General features: G+C 40.4%; 1 protein-coding gene across 1 annotated transcript in view; it reads right to left on the reverse strand.

The window, feature by feature from the left end:
* Window positions 1–6469: 6469 nt before the first annotated feature.
* Window positions 6470–22917, reverse strand: part of pnpla6 (patatin-like phospholipase domain containing 6) — a 37944-nt gene continuing 21496 nt past the window's right edge. The window contains 22 exon segments of the mRNA XM_081361279.1: window positions 6470–7879; window positions 7986–8152; window positions 8260–8347; window positions 8443–8559; window positions 8711–8863; window positions 9056–9204; window positions 10388–10504; window positions 16544–16613; window positions 16817–16933; window positions 17058–17214; window positions 17772–17924; window positions 17926–18164; window positions 18849–19017; window positions 19107–19170; window positions 19808–19957; window positions 20162–20351; window positions 20463–20586; window positions 20765–20896; window positions 21249–21454; window positions 22007–22084; window positions 22221–22388; window positions 22585–22688. Of these exon segments, the coding sequence (XP_081217405.1) occupies window positions 7799–7879; window positions 7986–8152; window positions 8260–8347; window positions 8443–8559; window positions 8711–8863; window positions 9056–9204; window positions 10388–10504; window positions 16544–16613; window positions 16817–16933; window positions 17058–17214; window positions 17772–17924; window positions 17926–18164; window positions 18849–19017; window positions 19107–19170; window positions 19808–19957; window positions 20162–20351; window positions 20463–20586; window positions 20765–20896; window positions 21249–21454; window positions 22007–22084; window positions 22221–22388; window positions 22585–22688 (2993 nt within the window). The 3' untranslated portion in view covers window positions 6470–7798.

Consider the following 22917-nt stretch of genomic DNA (forward strand, 5'->3'; position numbering starts at 1 on the left):
TTTGTTTGTTCTTATTATTGTTGTTATACTATTATCTTCAGGGTTAAGATCACACCAAATTAAGATGAGAAAAGTGGAACAGATTGCAAGTTATTGTTTCACGAGTGGTTCCTGGGAATGTTGCGTCAAAGGTGTGTCTTTTTCTGTTGAAGCTAAGCAATCATTTATTGCTCTTTCTTTTTTTCCCCTCTTTTGTTTTTTGTGTAGCTCGTTTTCTTTCTTTCCCCTTGAGCTGTTATCACAGCTGTTTTGCTGTATGGTTACAATGTGTCTTTATGTGGAAATCTCACAATTTTTAGCTGCTGTTGCACTGGAGGTTTTTTTAAATTATTGTTGTTATTATTTTTATTATTATTAATAAAAATTGTCATGATGGAGTTTAGAACCATGTAGTTCACCAAATTCTGTTTGACTCTAATAGATGGAGTTTAGAAGTGTTTAAACCTGCTAATTCAGTTTGAAGCGGCCGTTGACATGCTGTTCAAGTCAAAACGAACAGATTTCCATAATGTACTCTATTGTTGTTGGCATCTTGATACAGCTTGGAAAATATATTGTAAGAATTAGAAATGTTTTGTGCCAACAACAAACTTAGACAACCTTTCATGTTTTCTGGTATATGGATATATGAAAGTTATAGAATATAGATATTATGATGCAACATTTTTACTTTTTGGGATTAGTTTGATTTAAACTAAGATATTTGATGTGGTATTTAAAAAAAAAGGCTCAACTACAACAGCTTGTCTTTTGTGAATATATCTATTTTTTTTACTATTTATTGTTTCCTTTTTTTGGGTACCATTTTAATATTCGAATGGAGCAGAAATATCCCAAAACTGTTGTATTGAGATACAGCCATTACAGTTTTATCATCATTCTGATGCCCCCTTCCCCACTTTTTTTGTTTTGTTTTGTTTTGTTTTGTTTTGTTTGTTTTTTCATTTCAAATGAAAGAAATGCCATTATATTGTCAATACCTCAGGATTTTTTTTTTCTTTTGGGAAAAATTACAAAACTTTCAAAAACCTAAAACAAATAAAACACAAAAAAAGTGTTTGTGTGGTTTATTTTATGTACTGTAATCAGACCGAGCTTTCTCCTCTGCCACTGAAACAGGAGGCGGGCAAAATCTTCATGCTTGTGGCCTTGTACGGTCTTTGTTGAGCCATACCATAAAACAGAGAATGTCACCACCAATCCACAATGAGTTTCACTGAAATTGTTTGCAGAAAATTAATGGGAGCGATCACCATTTGCAAGATGTTTCACCCTGTCATAATCAGTTGCTAGTATCATTACTGAAAATGCTCAAAAAGAAATGTTGAATTTTCATACGAGTCGGTTTGACGATACCGTGGTCTGATTTTCTTTGGTGTAAACTTCATTAGAAATACTCATTTGAAATGTTGCATGCAAGAAAAGTTCATTGTTAATAATGTCAATAGCACGGGTGAAGCAAGAATTAACAAAATGAATCGACAAAATCTTAAATTAGTTGTAAATTAAGGAATAATTTACAGCGGGCCGCTGAATAATTAAATGCACACCCGAGCAGCCGCATCACCAGTAGGCTACGGGTGTACGTTGTTCTAATAATGATATTGCCCGTCGTCAATCAATCCTGTTACTACAATTACCGCACACAATACATTGTTCAAAAGTTGTATTTCAAGACATTTGTCAGGTTTTTGTCCTTAAAGTCTGCGTGAACCGGAAGTTGCAAACGACTTTTCTCCAGTGTTGTGACGTATTTCCCAGTGAAACGGAATATTGAACAGAGGGCAGGGTTTAACTCTAGCGCTCCTCCTCTCCATCTCTGCTCATAACAGACTAACGGTTTGAGGGGAGTGGTTAAGCGTTGGTTAAGTGGTTAAGCAAACCAAGCCGTCAAGTCTACGTCATCAGGGAAGGTCCTCCAGTGCAGAGGGGAGGGGCATTTTCAGATTTTGATTAAAGATTACAAAGCCAAAAAAATTTTTTGTGTGGATTGACTTGCATGGATGAATTGTTCACCACAAAACGATCAATTTAGGCAAACAAAGTAAGTATGGTCAATTTTGATTTCATATGGACTTTAAACGCTCTTGTGTGTAGGACTAAAGGCCTGTTAAAAGGACGATAACGATAAAGAAATGGTTCTAAAAATCTTTCTCAGTATTAAAGAATAGCAGAGTTCACACCACAGCTATAACGAACACGGCACAGAGAAACGATATCGTTGGAATCACTTTCAGAACGATTTTATCCAGCTGATGAACGATAAAAACATCGACAGCCAATCAGAATCCATCCTGCTGTACCGAGCTCGAGTATTTATTTTAAAGTAATGTAAATGTAATGTAGCTTTTAAGTTGCAAAACTATTAGGCCACTGATAAAATCGTCAGAGCAGAACTCACAACACGTTACTGTGCGAGTGTGTGTCCGTACTGTGTGTGCGCAGTGAAGAGTTGGAGAAAGAGATTATCAATTTTCTGTATATAAGAAAATGTAATTTTGTGACAAAAAATCACTATATGTATTTGGTCAGTGTCGTTGTGGGTTTTGGTTCTTTTGCTGTAAGGTGCAAGGACGTTTGGCGAAGTGATATGGATCTGTAATGCGGTCAATACCTGCCGGGAACTACTTCCTTGAAAATAATTACACAATAAACGTTCGTCAATCAATCAGATTCAAGCATTCAGCTGCCCCGTAGTATATTTTATCCTCTATACCCCCCTAAACAACTCATTTTTACATTTTCAGAAAACATAATTCTTTGATTTATAAGCTGTTTTACTCGTCCACACTTGGGTTTACCAGGACCCATACACAAACACTCACCTGCCTTTAGGTAATATGAATGTTCTCTTTACTAATTTCAACAGATACTTGTGATCTCACAAACACGACGAACACTCATCTCTTGACTGATAAAAAAGATGAAACATGTCGAAGGAGATTTTTATTCCTTTCCTCAGGTTTGTTGATGTCAATAAACCTCTATGATGACAACCAACAGTGCTGCTAAAAAAAGAAGAAGCTAAATCTGTACTTTGACAAGAATGTAATAGAAAAGGTTTTACATAAATATACTTTCCCACACATAGCTTTACAATAGCTTTTTCCCAGTTGCTTTACAATTCAAAAAGACATGAATAATCACTCAGGAACATTACATCTTATTTTAAAAAAGGGACTTAGTCAGCATGGCATTAAATAAGATTTTATTAATCATTATTTCGTTATTCAGTCTTTATTTCTGAGGCTTGAAGTGGTCGCATATGTGACCTGTCTGACCCTAAACAGCCTCTCATATTAGACATTCATCATTTTTTTCTTCATTATCATCAGTGCAAAAATGCTAATCAAGCTAAATAAAATGTTTACTGTTATTCTCTACAAACTCTAAAGTGTTTTAAAAAGCTGTTTAAAAAAAGCCAGTGGTAACATAAATAAATTAAATAGTAGTTGGCAATCCTTTCAGTTCTCATAAACATATAAAACTAAGATGTCCCAGCATAAAAGACTGAAACAAAGCAAAAGCATCAATAATTAAGGGATTTGTACATCTTAGTGAGGTTTCTTGGAAATATACATTGATTATGGACAACATTTGGGTTGGTGAATATGGTAAGGATGATATTTGGCTTTGGAGAGCAAGGAAAATCTGGTCCAGTACTAGAAACTGAATTCCTAGCTCTCATTCAACAATGTGACAATTTAAACTCCTTACATCTTCATGTCTGGTATAATATAACAGGTATCCATTTTGTTCATTTTCTCTCTCTCTTTTTTTTTTTTTTTTTTTTTGCTTTGTGAATGTGCAATAACAAAATAAGGCAACCACCTCGTCTACCTGAAGCAAAAGTAGCTCTGCATTTCTGAAAGGCTGAAAAAACACTGTAAAAAGACAAACACCCATTCAAATCCACATGAGATATTTTTGGCATTATAGGTGCGTTCCCACCATGTTGAAATTACCGTAATTTCAAGGTTTCAACTTGTGAAAAGCATTCACATCCTTGTAGAGCTCGTAATTACAGCTTGTAAAATGGGACTTTTCTCAGAGCTCCTACTTGTACCAAGCCTGACTACGTCAGACTTCGTACTTCCGCTCAATTTCAGTTCGCTTCTGTACTCAGTCTGAGATAGCGACCGTTATTTCCCCTTTTCCTCCGGCCTCAAAACAGCCGGCCAATCAACGAACAGAGGGCGGGCTGAGAGCCGTGACGTAGACGCTGATTGTACCGTGGATGCGTAGATTTACTTCACATAATCTGCAAAAGTCGCTCACAGCCATGTTCACTCCGGTATTTCGCTAGATGGTTTTGTTTTCGCATCATACATGTACCCCCCCCCCCCCCCCCCCGTGAGAAAGAAAACGCTTTTCAATTATGCCATTATTACCAGGCTAACTTGTACCACCTGACCCCTGCAGATTAATTTAGGACTTGATAGTGTCACCATATAAACAAATTATTCCCAGTCCGAGGACGTGAACAGCTCGGGATAGAACGTCACGTGTTGTCATCTTGAGCCTACAGTAATAGTGACAGGGCGTGAACGCAGCATATAAACCTCCTCATAAAAGCTCCCTGCCTTCCGTATTCTCTTTCTCACACGCTTCCTCACTGTCACTCATCTTTCACTCTCTTCCCTGTTCACTTCCTCACTCACTTCCTCATTCTCTGCCGCTCTCACTTCCACACTCACTTCCACACTCACTTCCACACTCACTTCCACACTCACTTCCACACTCACTTCCTCACTCTCACTTCCACGCTCACTTCCTCACTCTCACTTCCACACTCACTTCCTCACTCTAACTTCCTCGCGCTCACTTCCACACTCACTTCCACGCTCACTTCCACGCTCACTTCCACGCTCACTTCCACGCTCACGTCCATGCTCTCACTTCCACGCTCACTTCCAAGCTCACTTCCACACTCACTTCCACACTCACTTCCACACTCTCACTTCCACACTCACTTCCTCACTCACTTCCTCACTCACTTCCTCACTCACTTCCTCACTCTCTGCCGCTTTCACTTCCTCACTCTCTGCCGCTCTCACTTCCTCACTCTCTGCCGCTCTCACTTCCTCACTCTCTGCCACTCTCACTTCCACACTCTCTGCCGCTCTCACTTCCTCACTCTCTGCCGCTCTCACTTCCACACTCTCTGCCGCTCTCACTGCTGCTCTCACTTCCTCACTCTCTGCCACTCTCACTTCCACACTCACTTCCACACTCACTTCCACACTCACTTCCACACTCACTTCCACACTCACTTCCACACTCACTTCCACACTCACTTCCACACTCACTTCCACACTCTCTGCCGCTCTCACTTCCACACTCACTTCCTCACTCTCTGCCGCTCTCACTTCCTCACTCTCTGCCGCTCTCACTTCCACGCTCACTTCCACGCTCTCACTTCCTCACTCTCTGCCGCTCTCACTTCCACACTCTCTGCCGCTCTCACTTCCACACTCTCTGCCGCTCTCACTTCCACACTCTCTGCCGCTCTCACTGCTGCTCTCACTTCCACACTCACTTCCTCACTCTCTGCCACTCTCACTTCCACACTCTCTGCCGCTCTCACTTCCACCCTCACTTCCTCACTCTCTGCCGCTCTCACTTCCACACTCTCTGCCGCTCTCACTTCCACACTCTCTGCCGCTCTCACTTCCACACTCACTTCCTCACTCTCTGCCGCTCTCACTTCCTCACTCTCTGCCGCTCTCACTTCCTCACTCTCTGCCGCTCTCACTTCCTCACTCTCTGCCGCTCGCACTTCCTCACTCTCTGCCGCTCTCACTTCCTCACTCTCTGCCACTCTCACTTCCACACTCTCTGCCGCTCTCACTTCCACCCTCACTTCCTCACTCTCTGCCGCTCTCACTTCCTCACTCTCTGCCGCTCTCACTTCCTCACTCTCTGCCACTCTCACTTCCACACTCACTTCCTCACTCTCTGCCGCTCTCACTTCCACACTCTCTGCCGCTCTCACTAACACACTCACTTCCTCACTCTCTGCCGCTCGCACTTCCTCACTCTCTGCCGCTCTCACTTCCTCACTCTCTGCCGCTCTCACTTCCTCACTCTCTGCCGCTCGCACTTCCTCACTCTCTGCCGCTCGCACTTCCTCACTCTCTGCCGCTCTCACTTCCTCACTCTCTGCCGCTCTCACTTCCTCACTCTCTGCCGCTCGCACTTCCTCACTCTCTGCCGCTCTCACTTCCTCACTCTCTGCCGCTCTCACTTCCACACTCTCTGCCGCTCTCACTAACACACTCACTTCCTCACTCTCTGCCGCTCTCACTAACACACTCACTTCCACACTCTCTGCCGCTCTCACTAACACACTCACTTCCTCACTCTCTGCCGCTCTCACTAACACACTCACTTCCTCACTCTCTGCCGCTCTCACTAACACACTCACTTCCTCACTCTCTGCCGCTCTCACTAACACACTCACTTCCACACTCTCTGCCGCTCTCACTTCCTCACTCTCTGCCGCTCTCACTTCCTCACTCTCTGCCGCTCTCACTTCCTCACTCTCTGCCGCTCTCACTTCCTCACTCTCTGCCGCTCTCACTCTCTGCCGCTCTCACTTCCTCACTCTCTGCCGCTCTCACTAACACACTCACTTCCTCACTCTCTGCCGCTCTGACTTCCTCACTCTGCCGCTCTTACTTCCAAACTCACTTCCTCACTCTCTGCCGCCCTCACTTCCACACTCACTTCCTCACTCTGCCGCTCTCACTTCCTCACTCTCTGCCGCTCTCACTTCCACACTCACTTCCTCACTCTGCCGCTCTCACTTCCTCACTCTCTGCCGCTCTCACTTCAACACTCACTTCCTCACTCTTCCGCTCTTACTTCCAAACTCACTTCCTCACTCTCTGCCGCTCTCACTTCCACACTCACTTCCTCACTCTTCCGCTCTTACTTCCAAACTCACTTCCTCACTCTCTGCCGCTCTCCCTTCCACACTCACACTCACAAGCATGGCAACCTTGCATCAAATACCATCAAAACTAATCTACCATTACAATCTGATCGTTGTAATGGAAATAAGACTCCAGGAAGCAGCATCACTCCCTCTGAAGTCTTTCTGAACATATGCCATCTTTTATGCCACCTTTAACAATGCATCCTGGGAAAACCATTCTCAGTCTAGATGGCATTTTATGGGAGAAGTTGCCAATGAATGTTCAAGTTGTGATCGTACACACACACACACAAACACACCCTAACAAAAAAAATGTCATTCAATTAAATAAAATTAAATAAAAATCACTAACCAGGCACACTACACACTCTCTCAAATGAACTGGCATAGTCTGGAAACAGACCAGAACTTAAGTATAGTGGTACACTGGCTGCCACTGTAGACATCACTCTCCCTTTGAAACTCCCTTTAGACATTTAAGATGTAAAATACCAAAACATCTCAAAAGATATACAGCCCCTAATTTCAGTGGCACAGTTTCTCAAGAAGTGATTCCTCTGCCTAGGTGGGCCCCCACAGTTCCTGGACCCTGTTGTTGCAGAGTCTTGAGCCGAAAAAAAAAAAAAACATTCATAGGCAAACCGATAACGATAATAGAGGAGTCACAGTTTTGGTGACAAGTTGTGGTTATTGTAGTGTTAATGGGTCAAAATCACAGTATCTTTGGTGAATTCCCCACAATCTTATTAATTCAGAAGTCTTTTCTTCTGCATCTATCTTTACACTCCTCAGCCACTGGCGAGTCTCTGCTTCTCTTTCCAGTGCCCTTTGACCTCTGGACCCTGCATTACTCCCTTTTCAGGAATCTGACACTCCAGAGAAGTCCATGTTGAGGTCCCTTGTGATGTACTTCCTCTGACGCACCGTCTTCTCTTCATCCTACACAAAATATTTTTAATTTCACCGGTTATGAGGTTAGTTACTGTGTTAACTGTGGGTTAACTTTTAACACCACATATAAAAGGTTGTGTGTATATACACTCACTGTTGTGAAGATCCCATTTGGTCCCCATTCTCCAGGAGACTGGTCCTCAGGGTCTTCAGCCTCCTCTTCTTCTTCTTCCTCACCCTCACCCTCACCCTCACCCTCCTCCTCTCTCACGGTGTCCATCCCATCCTCCTCGTACTCTGTCGCATAGTCAGACTCCTCTGCTAGACACAAAAACATCAGTTAACCAGAAGTACAATGTACAGCAAGTACATTATATAATACTAACTCTGTCAAGAGTAGCTGAAGAAATGTTCTTTGGGTAACTGACCATCAGCTCCTACGTAGCTTTGTACTGGCTCAATCCTGGACACAATTTCAGCTAGATCAGTGAAGTCTGCACTAGGACACGTGCACGACTGAAACAAACAGCCAATCACAAGAGAATGATGTTAATAGTCATAAAAGGGTGATTGAATGATGGCTTGTTTAAAAGAGTACTAAGAAAACTCACATCGGTCTTCTTGCTGTCATTATAGTCCGCTGAGCGATGGTCTTTCAGCATGTTATCAATGATGTCCCCACGAGCCCACTCAGTAAACACCAGTTTACCATGCTGGTAACCCACATCCTGAAAGACGACAGAAAACTTTCATTATGCCGTTGTGGGAGGTCATTTACTACTCGGAATAACAGCTTTATGCACACTAAATACTCTACTGCTATTATTAACTATACAGTATCAAGACGACATATAATAACTTAGGCTTTTGAGTTCTTACATAGATTTCATCAAATTTCCCAAAGTCCATAGTCTTAAAGCGGTCGATGGGTGGGCGAATGTACTCGCAGTATGCACTCTTCTTGACAAGTTCCAGCTGTCGTACACAGGATACGTAGGCCAAACGGGACTGGATTTCAGCCATGTCAGGCACCTGAAAGACAGAGGAACCTCTATTATTACAGTAATGTACCAAATGAGAAGGTTCCCTGTATAGTTTACAGCATTCATTTGGAGATTGTTTTTTTTTTCCCTAAAGAAAATCAGTATCAGTAGATATTCCGAGTAATCGGCTATTGGTATCGGATACATTTTTTAAATTTAACATCCAACAATATTGACTCACCTTCACTTTCTCGGCCCACGGGTTGATTCGTTTCCATAGCAGCCACCAGCCAGAAAGACTGTCACCGTAGTTACAGAGATCAGTCTCATCCTGGCTGCCCACATCAATGGCGATGACTGTTTTTGTGCCCATATTACGAGCTATGTCCGCTGCAGGGCGTTACAATGCCAGTTGAATGCAAACAAATGCACACGCACACACACAAAGACAGACGTCCACAAGGTAGCGGGAAGAATCAAAGTACTGTTAATATTTCAGACAAAATCCTTCAAGTAATAACTGATCACCAATCAACACTGTTTCACCAAACCCAAAATTGGAAAGCTGTTATTTTCATCAGGAATATGACCGGATAAACATCTAAGTTCAAAAGTAAGACATTTTTAAAACTAAATGATTTCTAAAAGCTTTCGCTGCATGAGAATTGTGGTGAAACAGCCTTGCAGGTGTTCAAGAGAAACAAAGGATGGAAAAAGACAATCAATGATGGCCAAATTAAAAAGTAAGTTGTGCATTACAAAATATTGATCTTTCCAATTAGGTTTATATGTTCAGAGGGATAAAACACAGGTGATCTTCATGCAAGGAGTAATTTTGTCTTTGGCAGTGCAAACTGCTCGATTGCTGCTAAATATATCAGATCAAATTATAACATGGAATGTCGCATGCAAAATCTTGTCTTTTTCCCCTTAATTACGATGCCCCAAGTTGAAATGCAACATCTGAACTACGTGAACTTTGTCTTTCTTCCTATTATGTTGCACTGCAAACTCAAGGACTTTACACTGTTGCTGTCTGGTGATGTTTAGGGCCATTTTTCTATTCTTTTCTTTTTTAATTTAAATGTATTAAATTGCACTTATATTGTAAAGAAGAGACATCAAATATTTATAATCACATTTAAAGACCAATCATACACCAGACAACATCATCAACTTACAATGACTGACATTTACAATCTGATCAAATTTCAAGTTTTTAATAGGCTGGTGAAGACCAGAGGTCAAACAACTGACCATCTTTGTCCACACCACCCAATCCCTGCAAAACTTTATCCATTTGTCTCTGAACAATTCATAAACTGTTCGTCCAAAATACAACAACAATTTAAAATGTACTGGAAATCTCCCAGATGCCAAATTGACCAATTAGCAAATTATAATAGACACATATTCTGAGTTCAAATGGATAAAGCAAAACCACTCATTCTACCCTCAAAATTGCAAAGAAAATCACATTATACTTACTTAGAGCCACATAGCTCTTTAAAGCCAAAAATTAACCCAGATTGTGTTTCTGGCCCCAGTGGCCCTCTCTCTGGGGCGTACTTGCCTGGCAGGTTGTTGATGTATCCTCCATCCATGAGCAGGTTCCCATCTTTAGGGTCGCAGAGGGGTGGCAGGTACCCGGAAAGGGTCATGCTCGCCCTGACATAGCGCCACAGGGAGCCTACCACACCGGGAGGGGACAATAACCTCTTAATAACGTCTAAAGAACGTATACGTAATGCCCCAGCAGCGTTTGGAGGTGACCCTGAAGTCACATTTTTGGTTAGTAGCGCACAGACCAGCAGGGAGATACAGTGATGGTCACCCCAAGGACGGTGTGCGGTGGTTTAGTTTGGCCTACCTCATACAGTGAACCCGACCTTGACAGCAGTAGAGTAAACACCCATGAGGTAAGACTGACTTATCTTTCAACTCTGCCTTTGTTTCGAACAAAAATGTTCAATCTGACATTGATTCTGTTTTTAATTTGCAAAACTCATGGCAATATTCTAACAACTAATTTCATCTTAAATTATTCCATAACAATAATGATGTATTTTTAGGGCAGAGAGGCTTGAGGAGACAGAGTTAAAAGACAAGTCAGTGAACATATTGGGCAATGCCAGCCTGTTCCCACCTGCAGTACCAGACTCGACCAGCAGGTGTTAGGAGAGGCGTGACAGTGACATGGGTTGGAAGGAGAGAGATAAATTGAGAGAGGCAAGTGCATTCAGCATGAGGGATAGTTCACCCAAAATTTAAAATTCTGTCACTATAGAGCAATGCATTTTTATAGGCCAAAACCCAGAAATGAATTAGCATTTTAGCAAGTTCAATTCCATCGTCCTGAAGCCAATGTTTTGCAAACTCATCTACTCACAAGTCTGCTTTCACAGCCTCATTGTGTTTATAATCATGCTTTTGAGGGAAAACTTTCAGGGATTTATTTTTATTTTTTTAAATAAAGACTGAAAGAATTGCAAGAAGCTTAATTGTAATGACATTGAAGCCTACGTTTAAATTTTTATTTCTGCCGATTGTATTGAGGCTTCAAAATTCATAAAAGTTGTGTTTATTTGTGAAGATAATCAAAATCATGATAATAATCATGAACTTTTGTTGAGTTACAAAGCACATTTTCTGCAATAATCCAAAAGCCAATGGAAAAACCAGGGTGAACTTCTTGGCTGGCCTACAAAAATCACTTCAGTACTCTATTTACTCACCTTCATGTTTGATTTTTAATTTTGGGGTGAACTACTTTAAAGCAAAAAGAGTGCCCATTGATAAAGGTGAAACAACATAAAAAGATCTGTCTGTTTAAAATTGTGACATTCCCAGTGAAGTGGGGAAAAAAGTGCCGGTACTCCCGGAGCCGGGTGTTTCTGGGCCCCCTCGGTTGAAATTCGGTGGGGTGGGGGGGCGGTGTTGAGGAATCTCCTAAAAATTCCCAATAGGTTAGCCCAGTGGTTCCCAATCCTGGTCCTGGGGACCCACAGCTCTGCACATTTTATATGTCTCCTTTATCTGACACACCCAGTTCAGTTCATAGAGCTCTTTCCTAACGAGATGATGATCTGAATCAGGTGTGTTAAATGAGGGAGATATACAAACTGTGCAGAGCTGTGGGTCCCCAGGACCAGGATTGGGAACCACTGCGTTAGCCTATGTAGCTAGCAGTGCTGTAGGATCCAGAACAAGACCTCCCAGTGACCCTTGACCTCATAAATACATGTAGAATAGCGGCTTGCAATAGATAAACATGCAACAAAATGCACAAAGTGCGTTTGGTGTGCTGATGACAGCCAAGCTCAAGGTAGACGGGACGAGTGCATGTGATGTGTGCATGATAGAAGTGCGTGGGGAAGATACATCAGCCTGAACAGGAAAACTATAACACAAGTATCTACAGGAGGCAGACAAAAACCAAAAAGAAAAAGCCATCATTAACCTGGTCAACATCAAAAGTCCCATCGCAGCATTAAAGGGATAGTTCACCCAAAAATGAAAATTCTGTCATCATTTACTCTACCTCAAGTTGTTCCAAACCTGTATGATTTCCTTTCTTCTGCTGAACACAAAAGAAGATATTTTAAAGAAGGTTGGTAATTAAACAGTTGCTGGTCCCCATTGACATCCATAGTATTTTTTTTTTCCTACTATGGAAATCAATCAGTCGTTTGGTTACCGACTTTCTTCAAAATATCTTCTTTGGTGTTCAGCAGAAGAAAGAAAGTCATACAGGTTTGGAACAACTTGAGGGAGAGTAAATGATGACAGAATTTTCATTTTTGGGTGAACCATCCCTTTAATGCTGGTTGTACCTTAATGCAAATCAATATAATCATGCAGTGGTTTAGCTAGAGCAACTGACACTAGAGACTGTTAAACAATATTCACCAACTATCCTGACACAGAGACCTTATTAATATACTACCTTATTAAAATCTCAGTGAAGGACAACCCCAGCAAAAATCATTCTAAATTTAACAATGCCATATTCTCCAGAAGCTTACTGTTAACCTATTAATGTAAATGAAAAAAAACATGCCGCTGTAAAAATAACCAATTTATACACATTTGTAACCGTACATCGGGAGTCTATGCGTGTAAAAATAAGTGTTCTTTACAAAAGAGCTACACAGTGAAGAGTGGGATTGAAAAGAAAAATGGAAATTGTGCACCTAGTGGTCCTGAGAGTGAATGACTGAATCTTATGAAACTGAAAATATATGAGGGTCATATTTCATCCTAAAAATGAAGCCTATATTCCACTACCATCAAGCCCATTTTGTACTACTCCTGACAATTAAGCACAAGGAAAAAACATTATATACAGAAAAAACTGCATTACAGTAATGAAAATCTAATAACAATAATGGAAATTACACAAAACATCCGGAAACACTATGGTCATGAGAACATTTGGGATAATTGTGCTTAACGGCTATAAAAAAGAATCCCACAATGCAAAAAAACAAAACCTAAAATGAGACCTGAGTTTTTCCAAAGATTCAGCCAAATGTAATGTCTATCGTGATTTTGAAAGCACAGTCTCTCTCCTCTGTTCTTTCTCTCATTGAATACTATCCTATGTTCCTTCCAAGCCATGGGTTCCCAATGTAAGCAGGGGGTTAATTTTTTTTAAACAGTACAAGAGACAATAAAAAGCAAAGGGTAACTGAGTGGTTGGTTGTCGCAGGGATATATATATATTTTTTTTATAACCGCCTTTAGGCTTCTGGAAGTTGGTGGAGGGGGGAAAGGGGGCAGAATCCTGACCTGGGACATTGTTAACATAGCAACCATCCACGAGGAGGTGGCCGTCCTTGGGGTCGCAGAGAGGAGGCAGATAAGGGGTATAGGAGGCACTGGCTCTAACATAGCGCCAAACACAGCCTGGCAAAATGAAGATGGAGAGTAAATCAAAACTGGACAAGACGTGGAGAGAGACAGAGGAGGGAGGGACAGTAAACAACAGGAAACAGATGAGTGAGAATGAGCGGGGAACCCAAAATTCCCAGATAACTCTCCGTAGTTTCACGGACATCATGTTAAGATCTGGCTATGCCAATCGGACATCTTATTCTAATCAGTATAAACAAGAAAAACAAAACTTGAAAGTAGATTGTAACATAACTGTGTGGTTTCCTAACAAAAGAGGGAAAGAAAGCTGAAAGCTAACATTGCATTTATTAGAGATGACAATCTAAGCCATGCCAACATGGACAAATAAAACAGATTAGAGAAGGAGGCAGAGTGAGAGGTGAGAGTGAGAGATATGCAGGTTGTTATGAGTATTACGGCACACAGGACGTGAAACTAAAGATATTATCATGTTGACTTGTCTTGTGAACCTCTTAACAAAACTACAACAGTGTGATTTGTGTTTCTTGAGGGTCACTTGATTTATAACCACTGACACAAAGGTGAAAGACAGGTGGCCTGGTATTCAATTATTGACTCGTACATTTAGAAACTGCTTGAATATAAGAAGACATTCTATTTTTTAACACATGGGCACAACCTGACAAACATCCACAGCTGAGTGAAGGCATAAAGTTGCAGTAAAGTGTTTGGACTTGTAATTCCTTATTTGTGCAGTGTGAGAATTAGAAGCGCCTAAGCAATGCTACAACAGCAGAATGAAGAGGAAACGACATTAACAGAGCAGGGGGAAGCAAGTGGTAATGCGTTCTGGATCCTACAGACACCACTAACAGGGGTTTTACCTTCTACAACAGCTAATGGGGTTTACGTTGACATGATGGGCATTTAGAATATAATAGAAAGAAAACAGTGAGATCAAGATGTGTGAAAAGGACGAGAATGAATGTGAGATTAGCCGTTTCTATGACAAAAGCAGGTTAAGACGGAAGGTAGGACAGAAGGGATGGAGTGGGAAAGAAAATAGAGACAAGCTTTGTCCTTGCAGTTAGTAAGACATGCAAATTCTATCCCATTATCCATTTGGGCAAACAGGGGTGACCACATGACCATTATAAGGCCCCCAAATCCAGCATTTTACAGCTCTAAACTGCAGTCAGTGATGTTAACATGAACATTAACTGATTTATCCAGAGTGAAAGAACTTATATTACAGTATATCTGTTTAATACTTGTTGAACCTGATTAAAACACGTTTGACTGAATTTGTAGACCAAACCCAGAATTTAGAGATAATGCATGCCATTGGTCAATCCCAAAATGCATATTAGTGATTATGCATTCGACAAACACAGTGAGAGAAATGAATCGCTGCATTAATATCTCACTTGTGTAAATGCGAGTTAACAGGCAAAATGAAATGGGCATTTTCTAGATTTTTCTTAGAAACAATCCGTAACTTCAGACCTTTCAGCAAATTGCACAACCCACATGCAACAACTCCTCTTTCCTAATGCATGCGATCATTACAAATTCATAACCAGACAGCCAGAACATCCCATATTTCTGTCAAGGTTATGTTAACACTAACAGTAAACATTTGAAAAGCCTTTTACCAGAGTTAAGGTTTAATAGTGTTCAATTTATCACTGCTGTAAAGTTTTTTTTTTTTACTTTTTCCATCAATATTTGACATTGTCATTAGCCAAGATTAATTATTAAATTCATATATTATTTATGGAAGCTTGTTTCCGCCACAAAATAATAATAAAAAAAAGATAATTGTGACTTTTTATCTCACAATTGCGAGTTTACATCTCGCAATTCTGACTTTATTTCTCATAATTGTGAGATATAAAGTAAGAATTGCGTGAAATAAAGTCGCAACTGCGTATTATAAAGTCAGAATTGCATGTTATTAAGTTAGAATTGTGACTTTTTTTCTCGCAATTGCGACTTTATATCACGCAATTCTGACATTATAACACATAATTGCGAGTTTACATCTCGCAATTCTGACATCTTTTCTCAGAATTGTGAGATATAAAGTCCAATTCTAAGGGGAAAAAAAGACATACTTTTTTTTTACCTCAGAATAGTTTATATCTCACAATTCTGACTTTATAACACGCAATTGCGACTTTATATCATGCAATTCTGACTTTATTTCTCACAATTGCGACTTTATTTCTCAGAATTGCGACTTTATTTCTCAGAATCGCAACTTTATTTCTCAGAATTGCGATCGCGACTTTATTTCTCAGAATTGCGACTTTATATCTCACAATTGCGACTTTATTTCTCAGAATTGCGACTTTATTTCTCAGAATTGCGACTTTATATCTCGCAATTGCGACTTTATTTCACGCAATTCTGACTTTATATCTCACAATTCTGACTTTATAACACGCAATTGCGACTTTATATCATGCAATTCTGACTTTATATCTCCCAATTGGGACTTTATATCTCGCAATTGCGACTTTTATTTCTCAGAATTACGATTTTATTTCTCAGAATTACAATTTTATTTCTCACAATTCTGACTTCATATCTCGCAATTCTGAGAAAAAAAGTCACAATTCTGACTTGATATATCGCAATTGTGAGAAAAAAAGTCAGAATTGTGAGATAAAAAGTCGCAATTATTATTATTTATTTATTATTCAGTGGCGGAAACAAGCTTCTATAATTGTTAAATCATCAGGCTATATGATTAAAAATTCTTAAAATATTTTTTATATTCAAGAAGTCAAATGCCCCTAACATGGAACCCAGTGGAACCCCACATTAAAGCTGAAAGTAAAGAGGACACAGTTCAGTCGTCACTCACCATCTTTATGAACACGCATAGCGGAAGCTGTGATGTCTGTGGTCACGTTAAAGTAAGGCAGCCACAAGTCCTTCAAATACAAGCACAAAAAACACAATATTACAGTTGTCATGCATATGATAATCACCCTTATTAATTACATCAGCTATTTTGAAGATTAAACAATTAAGTAATAATACAGTGCAATTAAATTAAGCAAAATATGTGTTTCAGAAACATTGGGTTAGTTTTCTGAAATCGATGCACTCTAAAAGAGCTGTGGTGACCTCTCACCTCGATTTGTTTGTCCTCAAAGACTTTGGATATGCTGGTGTTGAAGGCAGAGCCAGAAAACATGGACGTGATTGGATAAGTAAGATCCAGTACCGTTTTAAACACAGAGTTCATGGCCTGAGGGCAAGAGAAATGGATTAAACAAACTATAAAAAGATTTTAGTGATTAATAACTCAAGATCTTATATCTTCTCTGATTTCTCAAAGCAAGGTGTGAGGGGGCGGATAGAGTTGACGTTACCTTGGACCACTCTCTCGCCCTCTGCTTGACCCGAACAGCATTTCTCTCCTCTGCGTACAGAGCACCGATGAAAGAGCCAATGGAGGTTCCTCCCACTATGTCGATGGGAATTCCCGTGTCCTCCATGGCTTTGATTAAACCAACATGAGAGCAGCCCCTGCAAGATTGAACATAACGTTGACCATTTTAAAATGGTAACACTTTAAGATAAGGTCTCATTTGTTAACATTAGTTCATGTATTAACTAACTCGAACTAACAATGAGCAAAACATTTGTTACAGTATTTATTTTATTCTAAAGTGTTCCCCCAAAACCAGGGTTATTATGATTAACTAAAACTAAAAACATTTTTGTTCATTGAAATATAACTGAAAAAAAAAAAAAACTCAAGAGAAAAAATGAGAAATGTTGTTTAAGTTGAGCACTAAAATGATCAAATGGAAATAAAAACTGAAATAAAAAAATTTAATCTAAATAGTAATAATAATAAAAAATGCAGATGACAAAAGACCATAACACTAACTAAAAGTTGAAAATATAAAGATAAAAGCTAATTCCAAGTATTAAAAAAAAAAACTATAATGGAATACAAGTATGACTAAAGTAACACTGACAAAGACAAATTTGAAAATAAGTGAATAAAAAAAACTCTTTAGTCCATTTTTCAGGTCTGCATGTAAATGACAGTCTAACGATTGCTTGATGTGGCTCACCGGGCTCCTCCTCCGCCCAGCACGAGGGCGATGCTGTTTCCTGTGAGTACTCTGGCCAGCCGGGAGAAATCACTGTGTCTGTCCGCAGTCTTCTCAAAAACCTTTTCATATACCTCTCGCTGTTTAACACAACAACCGCATCCAAGGGTTACTAAAAATCTTTGTTCTGTAAATCAACAGAAAGCTAAACATGTTTTTTGTTGTTTTTACCAGTTTAGAGGGGCTTCTTCGTGAGAAGACTCTACGGGGACACTTCAGGTGAAGGTGTCCAGAACACCAGCTCCGCATGTTCAGCCATTCAACGGTTCTCGAAGGACCCGGCCCATCCTCGCGATGCAACAGAACTAACTGCTTCAGTGCCCGTACCGCTGTGTTCTCCAACATCTGCTCCAACTGAGAAGGTAAGAACATGGGAGAATCAAAACGCAACCTTTTACCATTAAGTTTGAATCTAACTTCTGATTGGATAATCCATGTTTAAAGCTATTCGAACACAAATCTGTGACCCCGCTAGGGGTGTGAATCATTGGGTGGACAGCAAATCGATTAAATTCACAATTCCTAGTTTTTGACCACACCTTTTTGTGGTTTGTTTTTATTGCCATACCAGCATCTATGGCTATTTTCAAGGCAAGATCAATATATTTTAAAAGAAACAAATAGTAGTAACATACAGTAATAATTAGAAACAACAACTAACAACCACCTCATCATCATAACAAACATTAAATAAGATTCTTCATTTCAATATTTGATTATTCCTGGTGAAATGTTTTTGAAAACATCCGTTAGTGAACTTTCTGAGTAAAAACGTTGCCTAGTGGCATTTAAAGCAGTACATTCAAACAAAATATGCTTTATAGACAGACGAGTCTGACAAAAATGACATGTTGGTGGTATATCAAGTGTGCCAAGTTGCACAACCTGAAGTTGGTTGCTCGAGGTGACAGGTAAAAATGAATCTTTCCTTGTGAGGTTTGAACCAACAACATTGCGTTACCAGCTCTGATCTTCAACCACTACACCTCACACATTCACATGAACGTGGACAGAAACAACACAAGATTCGACAAATACCTCTCCAAGTGCAGGTTCTTGGTCTCCAAGCCCCACAATGAGGATGCAGTCAGCTTGTCGGATGCAGCGTTGAGTCCATGGGGTCATACCGCTGTCCGTCTGATACAGCACTATACGATTAATGTCCTCCTGCTGAGCCAACCAACCTGACAACCTGTACTCATGGATACTAGAGAAAGAGACGCATTTCAGATTACAATGAGACATGAGAACGAATGAGAAATGAGAATGAGACGTTCTGATCTCGCATTTATATACCTGTCCAAAGCAGAAGCGCCAAGTCTCTCTCTGATGATTTCACTGGTTAGCAGCAGGGTTGGTCCTGATTGAAGAATGAGAATGTGTTAAGGCCCAGATATACTTCAAGCGAAGTCGAAGAATGTCATTTCACACAAAATAAGGCCAAAACGAAGTTTGAGAGTTTCAGGAGTTCAAAAAGGTTCGCCAACTGGTAAACACCTTGGAACCACCATTGGTCTGTGGTGATTATGAAATCACCAAGGCTCCAACGTCCTTGACATGGAAATCTTCTCTAGTTCATTTATTTTGTTCACTCCGTTGAGGTCAGACATGAACACACTGGAGAGCTTCTTTATAGTAGAAATTAAAGCTTTAATTCTAATTGAAAGCGGCACTAACCCTGTTTTTCATGTTCAATACTGTAAAACTGCTTGCTTTAAAGCAATCTATTGTATAAAGTGCTATATATAAAGGTGACATGACTTGAATGGAGTGACGAACTGAGAAGAAAGCGCGAAGCACATATTTGCATATTCACCTAAACGTCACTCTCAGCAGTGTGGGTGGCGTCGGGATATTCGCTAACAGTATACCGCTGCTAAGTGAAAAGTTTACCCCTAAGTGAAAAACTAAAAATAACTTTGCTGTGAGTATATTAGTGCCTTTAGATTATGTGTCTAGATCATGGGCTTTAAATGTCAATAACTGCTTTAGTGTACCTATGGCGCTGAGAGCGTGGCTAAGCTCCAAATTGAAGGCATTGACTGGCACATCATCACAAACAGGAAGCACGGCCACCGTGGAGAGATTACTGGCTGGGTTAGTGACGTCCGGACTGGACGCCATGCTTGGCAGACCCAGCGCAGTGCCTAGAGAAAGGAAAGTCACATTTTAAATGTTTTATTAAACACAAAAAAGCTCTGCTTCATGTTCATTGGCTTACTCGTTTTATCTAAAATTATGACCTGACCAGAACTCCTCTCCTAAGATGATGTTTCTTCTCTAAGGTCATCTTTACTGACGCTTTTGAAGCGAGTTGACTGATTAACGTTTGGTTTTTGGGCTAAACGTACTTGAGAAAGGTCCACGGGGCTGTTGGAGGTTTCCCAAAATCTTCTGACCCAGCAGATGGATCAAGCGCGTCACCACCTGTGGGTATCTTCTCTTAATATTGTTGAGCGTTCCTTCTGGAAGCTTCACCAGCTCAGTATCTCTGACGGCATGGACCGTGGTGGCACGAGGCTGCCGTGTCAAAGCCTCCACCTGAGAGGAAATATACAAAACTTAGGGTTAGCCATATTTTAGCAATCCTAAATCCAGTTTAGACTAGCTGAGACCCTAAAACTAGGGTTCACGTCAGAGCTCTAGACTCACAACTCCGATGAGATCTCCTCGTCCGTACTCTCCGACTAGCTCCTTCTTCCCATTGGCTTTTCGAATGACGGAACGCAGTCGTCCATTCAGCACAATATAGGTGCAGTCAGACTGATCGTCCTGCCTACAGAACACAACAACTTAATTAATTAATAGAACAAATTGCAAAGTACATTTGCTCACTGTGATTGTTGTCAGCTAAAAAAAATATTATACTGGACTTAATAACAGTTCAGTTCAGGTCAGTTTAAAAAACAATAGTAATAATAATAATAATAATAATTAGGAGAGAGTGATGGTACCGATAAAGGGCCCGTCCAGCTTCAACAGCCATCCAGTCGATTGCAAAATCCATCTGTCGCACAAACGGGGACATGCGGATAGCCACGGTGTGAGCTGCACTGAGAACAACACTAGGCTGCTCACGCATGATCCTACAGGGGGCAGCACAAACACAGACAATTTTACAAAAACTGCTTCTTTCTTCTTATAAAATTCACAGTTGCCATTTATTTTACACATGCACATTCAATGTACTTACAGTGCACTTACCCACAAAATTACTGAGTAATGTAATGTAACTACACAGGTCAAGGTTAGGTTTAGAGGTTGGTTCAGGAATAGTACCTAGCTATTATCCAGTTAGTCATTACTACAATAAGTATATACAATGTACATGCAGAACAGGACTGTAAAATAAAGTTCTCCCAGATTTGCAATGGCTAGAGTGCCATTCGATAGACTGACAGAGTCAAATCAGCTGCAGGACTGTAAGGAAACACTAACTCATAGAAGTCGGATTTGGAGATCTTGAGGAAGGTGCAGTCACGCTCAGCCTTGATGGTGAAGATGAGCGGCTCTCCTGTGAGTACAGCCAGCTGACCCACCATCTCACCCGGCTGGGTCACGAACAGACACACTGCTTCCTGCTTGTCGATCATCTTCTGAAAGACGTGAAGACAGCCAGAGAGGACAAAATGCAGACTCACATCCTAAAGAAGAGAAGAGGAACAAACAGGATCACAAAGAAGAAACTGAGAATACATGGAGTGATATTGTGGAACTAAATAAAGCTGACCAATCAACTGTTCAGACTGTCAGTCCAAATATGATTTTTATGTAAATCAGATCATATTTAGCAAGTGTTAATGGCAAAAAAAACATCAGATTTTTACAAATCCGTTTCAAGCTAAATTTATATCAAACCTAATTTCTGGAAATCCATTTCAGTCTGACCGCTCTGATTGGATTTTGCATTTTTTTTATTATGTTACTTTCTCACCCCACATAAAACATATAAACATGTCAGATGTCTTTGCAGAAACAAAGCTGTGTTGTTCTTGATGTGCAGGTACCAACACAGATATTTTAGATCAGATTCATATCGGATACACAAATAATCATACTTGAACTGACAGTGTGAACGTAGTCCTAGGGTGGAAGAAAATACAAGCATTTGATTCTTCAATACAACGGATCTAAGTTTCGCCAACAAAATTGGGCAGCAGAGGAAGAAAGGAAAGGAGATTAGAGAGGATGAGCACCTGGTCTCCCTGTCTGGCTAACACAGATCCAGCTTTAGCATGATGAAACGTCACCCTCCCATTGAGCAGCGTGGGGTCCTGATGATGAAAGAGCATATGAGGAAAGAGTGTCAACAGAGACACAGACGTGACCGTCAGAAATCAGAAGAAAACTGAAGTACGCTTCATTTTACTGGGCAATGAACTGTACCACACAAACACAGATATAATGTACCTCAATCCTCATGAGTTTGAGAATCTCCTTCTGGGCCTCCTCGAACACTGTAGCGTTAGGTCGTCCTTGAAACGGGCAAAAAATGTTCTCCATCCCTGACTCCTCGTCAGGATACAAATACACGCCTGAAGGAACCTCGTCCACCGTCACCTTCCTCTCACGCTGCTCCTGAGACACACCGAAAAACAAGCACGATGTCTTTACGGTTTACTCTCAAAGTTTCAATTCTGGCTCATTTCAACCTAAAATCAAAAGATCCAATTTTTCTTCTACTTCTTATTCTCAATGATGATTCGCATTAGACTCCTGATACTGTAATACAAAATATGTTGTTAATATGTTAAAATATGTGTAAAAAACTCACTCGTGTGAAAGCAGGCGGAGTGGGAGCTCCATCTTCGGCAGATACAGAGATACGGCCTCTCTCATATGCCATGTCGAAATCTGAACGCAGACTCTTCTGCATTCCTGTACCACACACATTTACAACAATGAAAAGGTCAGCAAGTATGACACTAACATAAGCACAATGCACTTTACATTTCTATACATGTTTCTATATTATATAAATTACATTATACACTCACCTAAAGGATTATTAGGAACACCATTCTAATACTGTGTTTGACCCCCTTTCGCCTTCAGAACTGCCTTAATTCTACGTGGCATTGATTCAACAAGGTGCTGAAAGCATTCT

The sequence above is a fragment of the Scardinius erythrophthalmus genome (assembly GCF_964197995.2).
Source record: "Scardinius erythrophthalmus genome assembly, chromosome: 3".
In the NCBI taxonomy this organism is placed as follows: Eukaryota; Metazoa; Chordata; class Actinopteri; order Cypriniformes; family Leuciscidae; genus Scardinius; species Scardinius erythrophthalmus.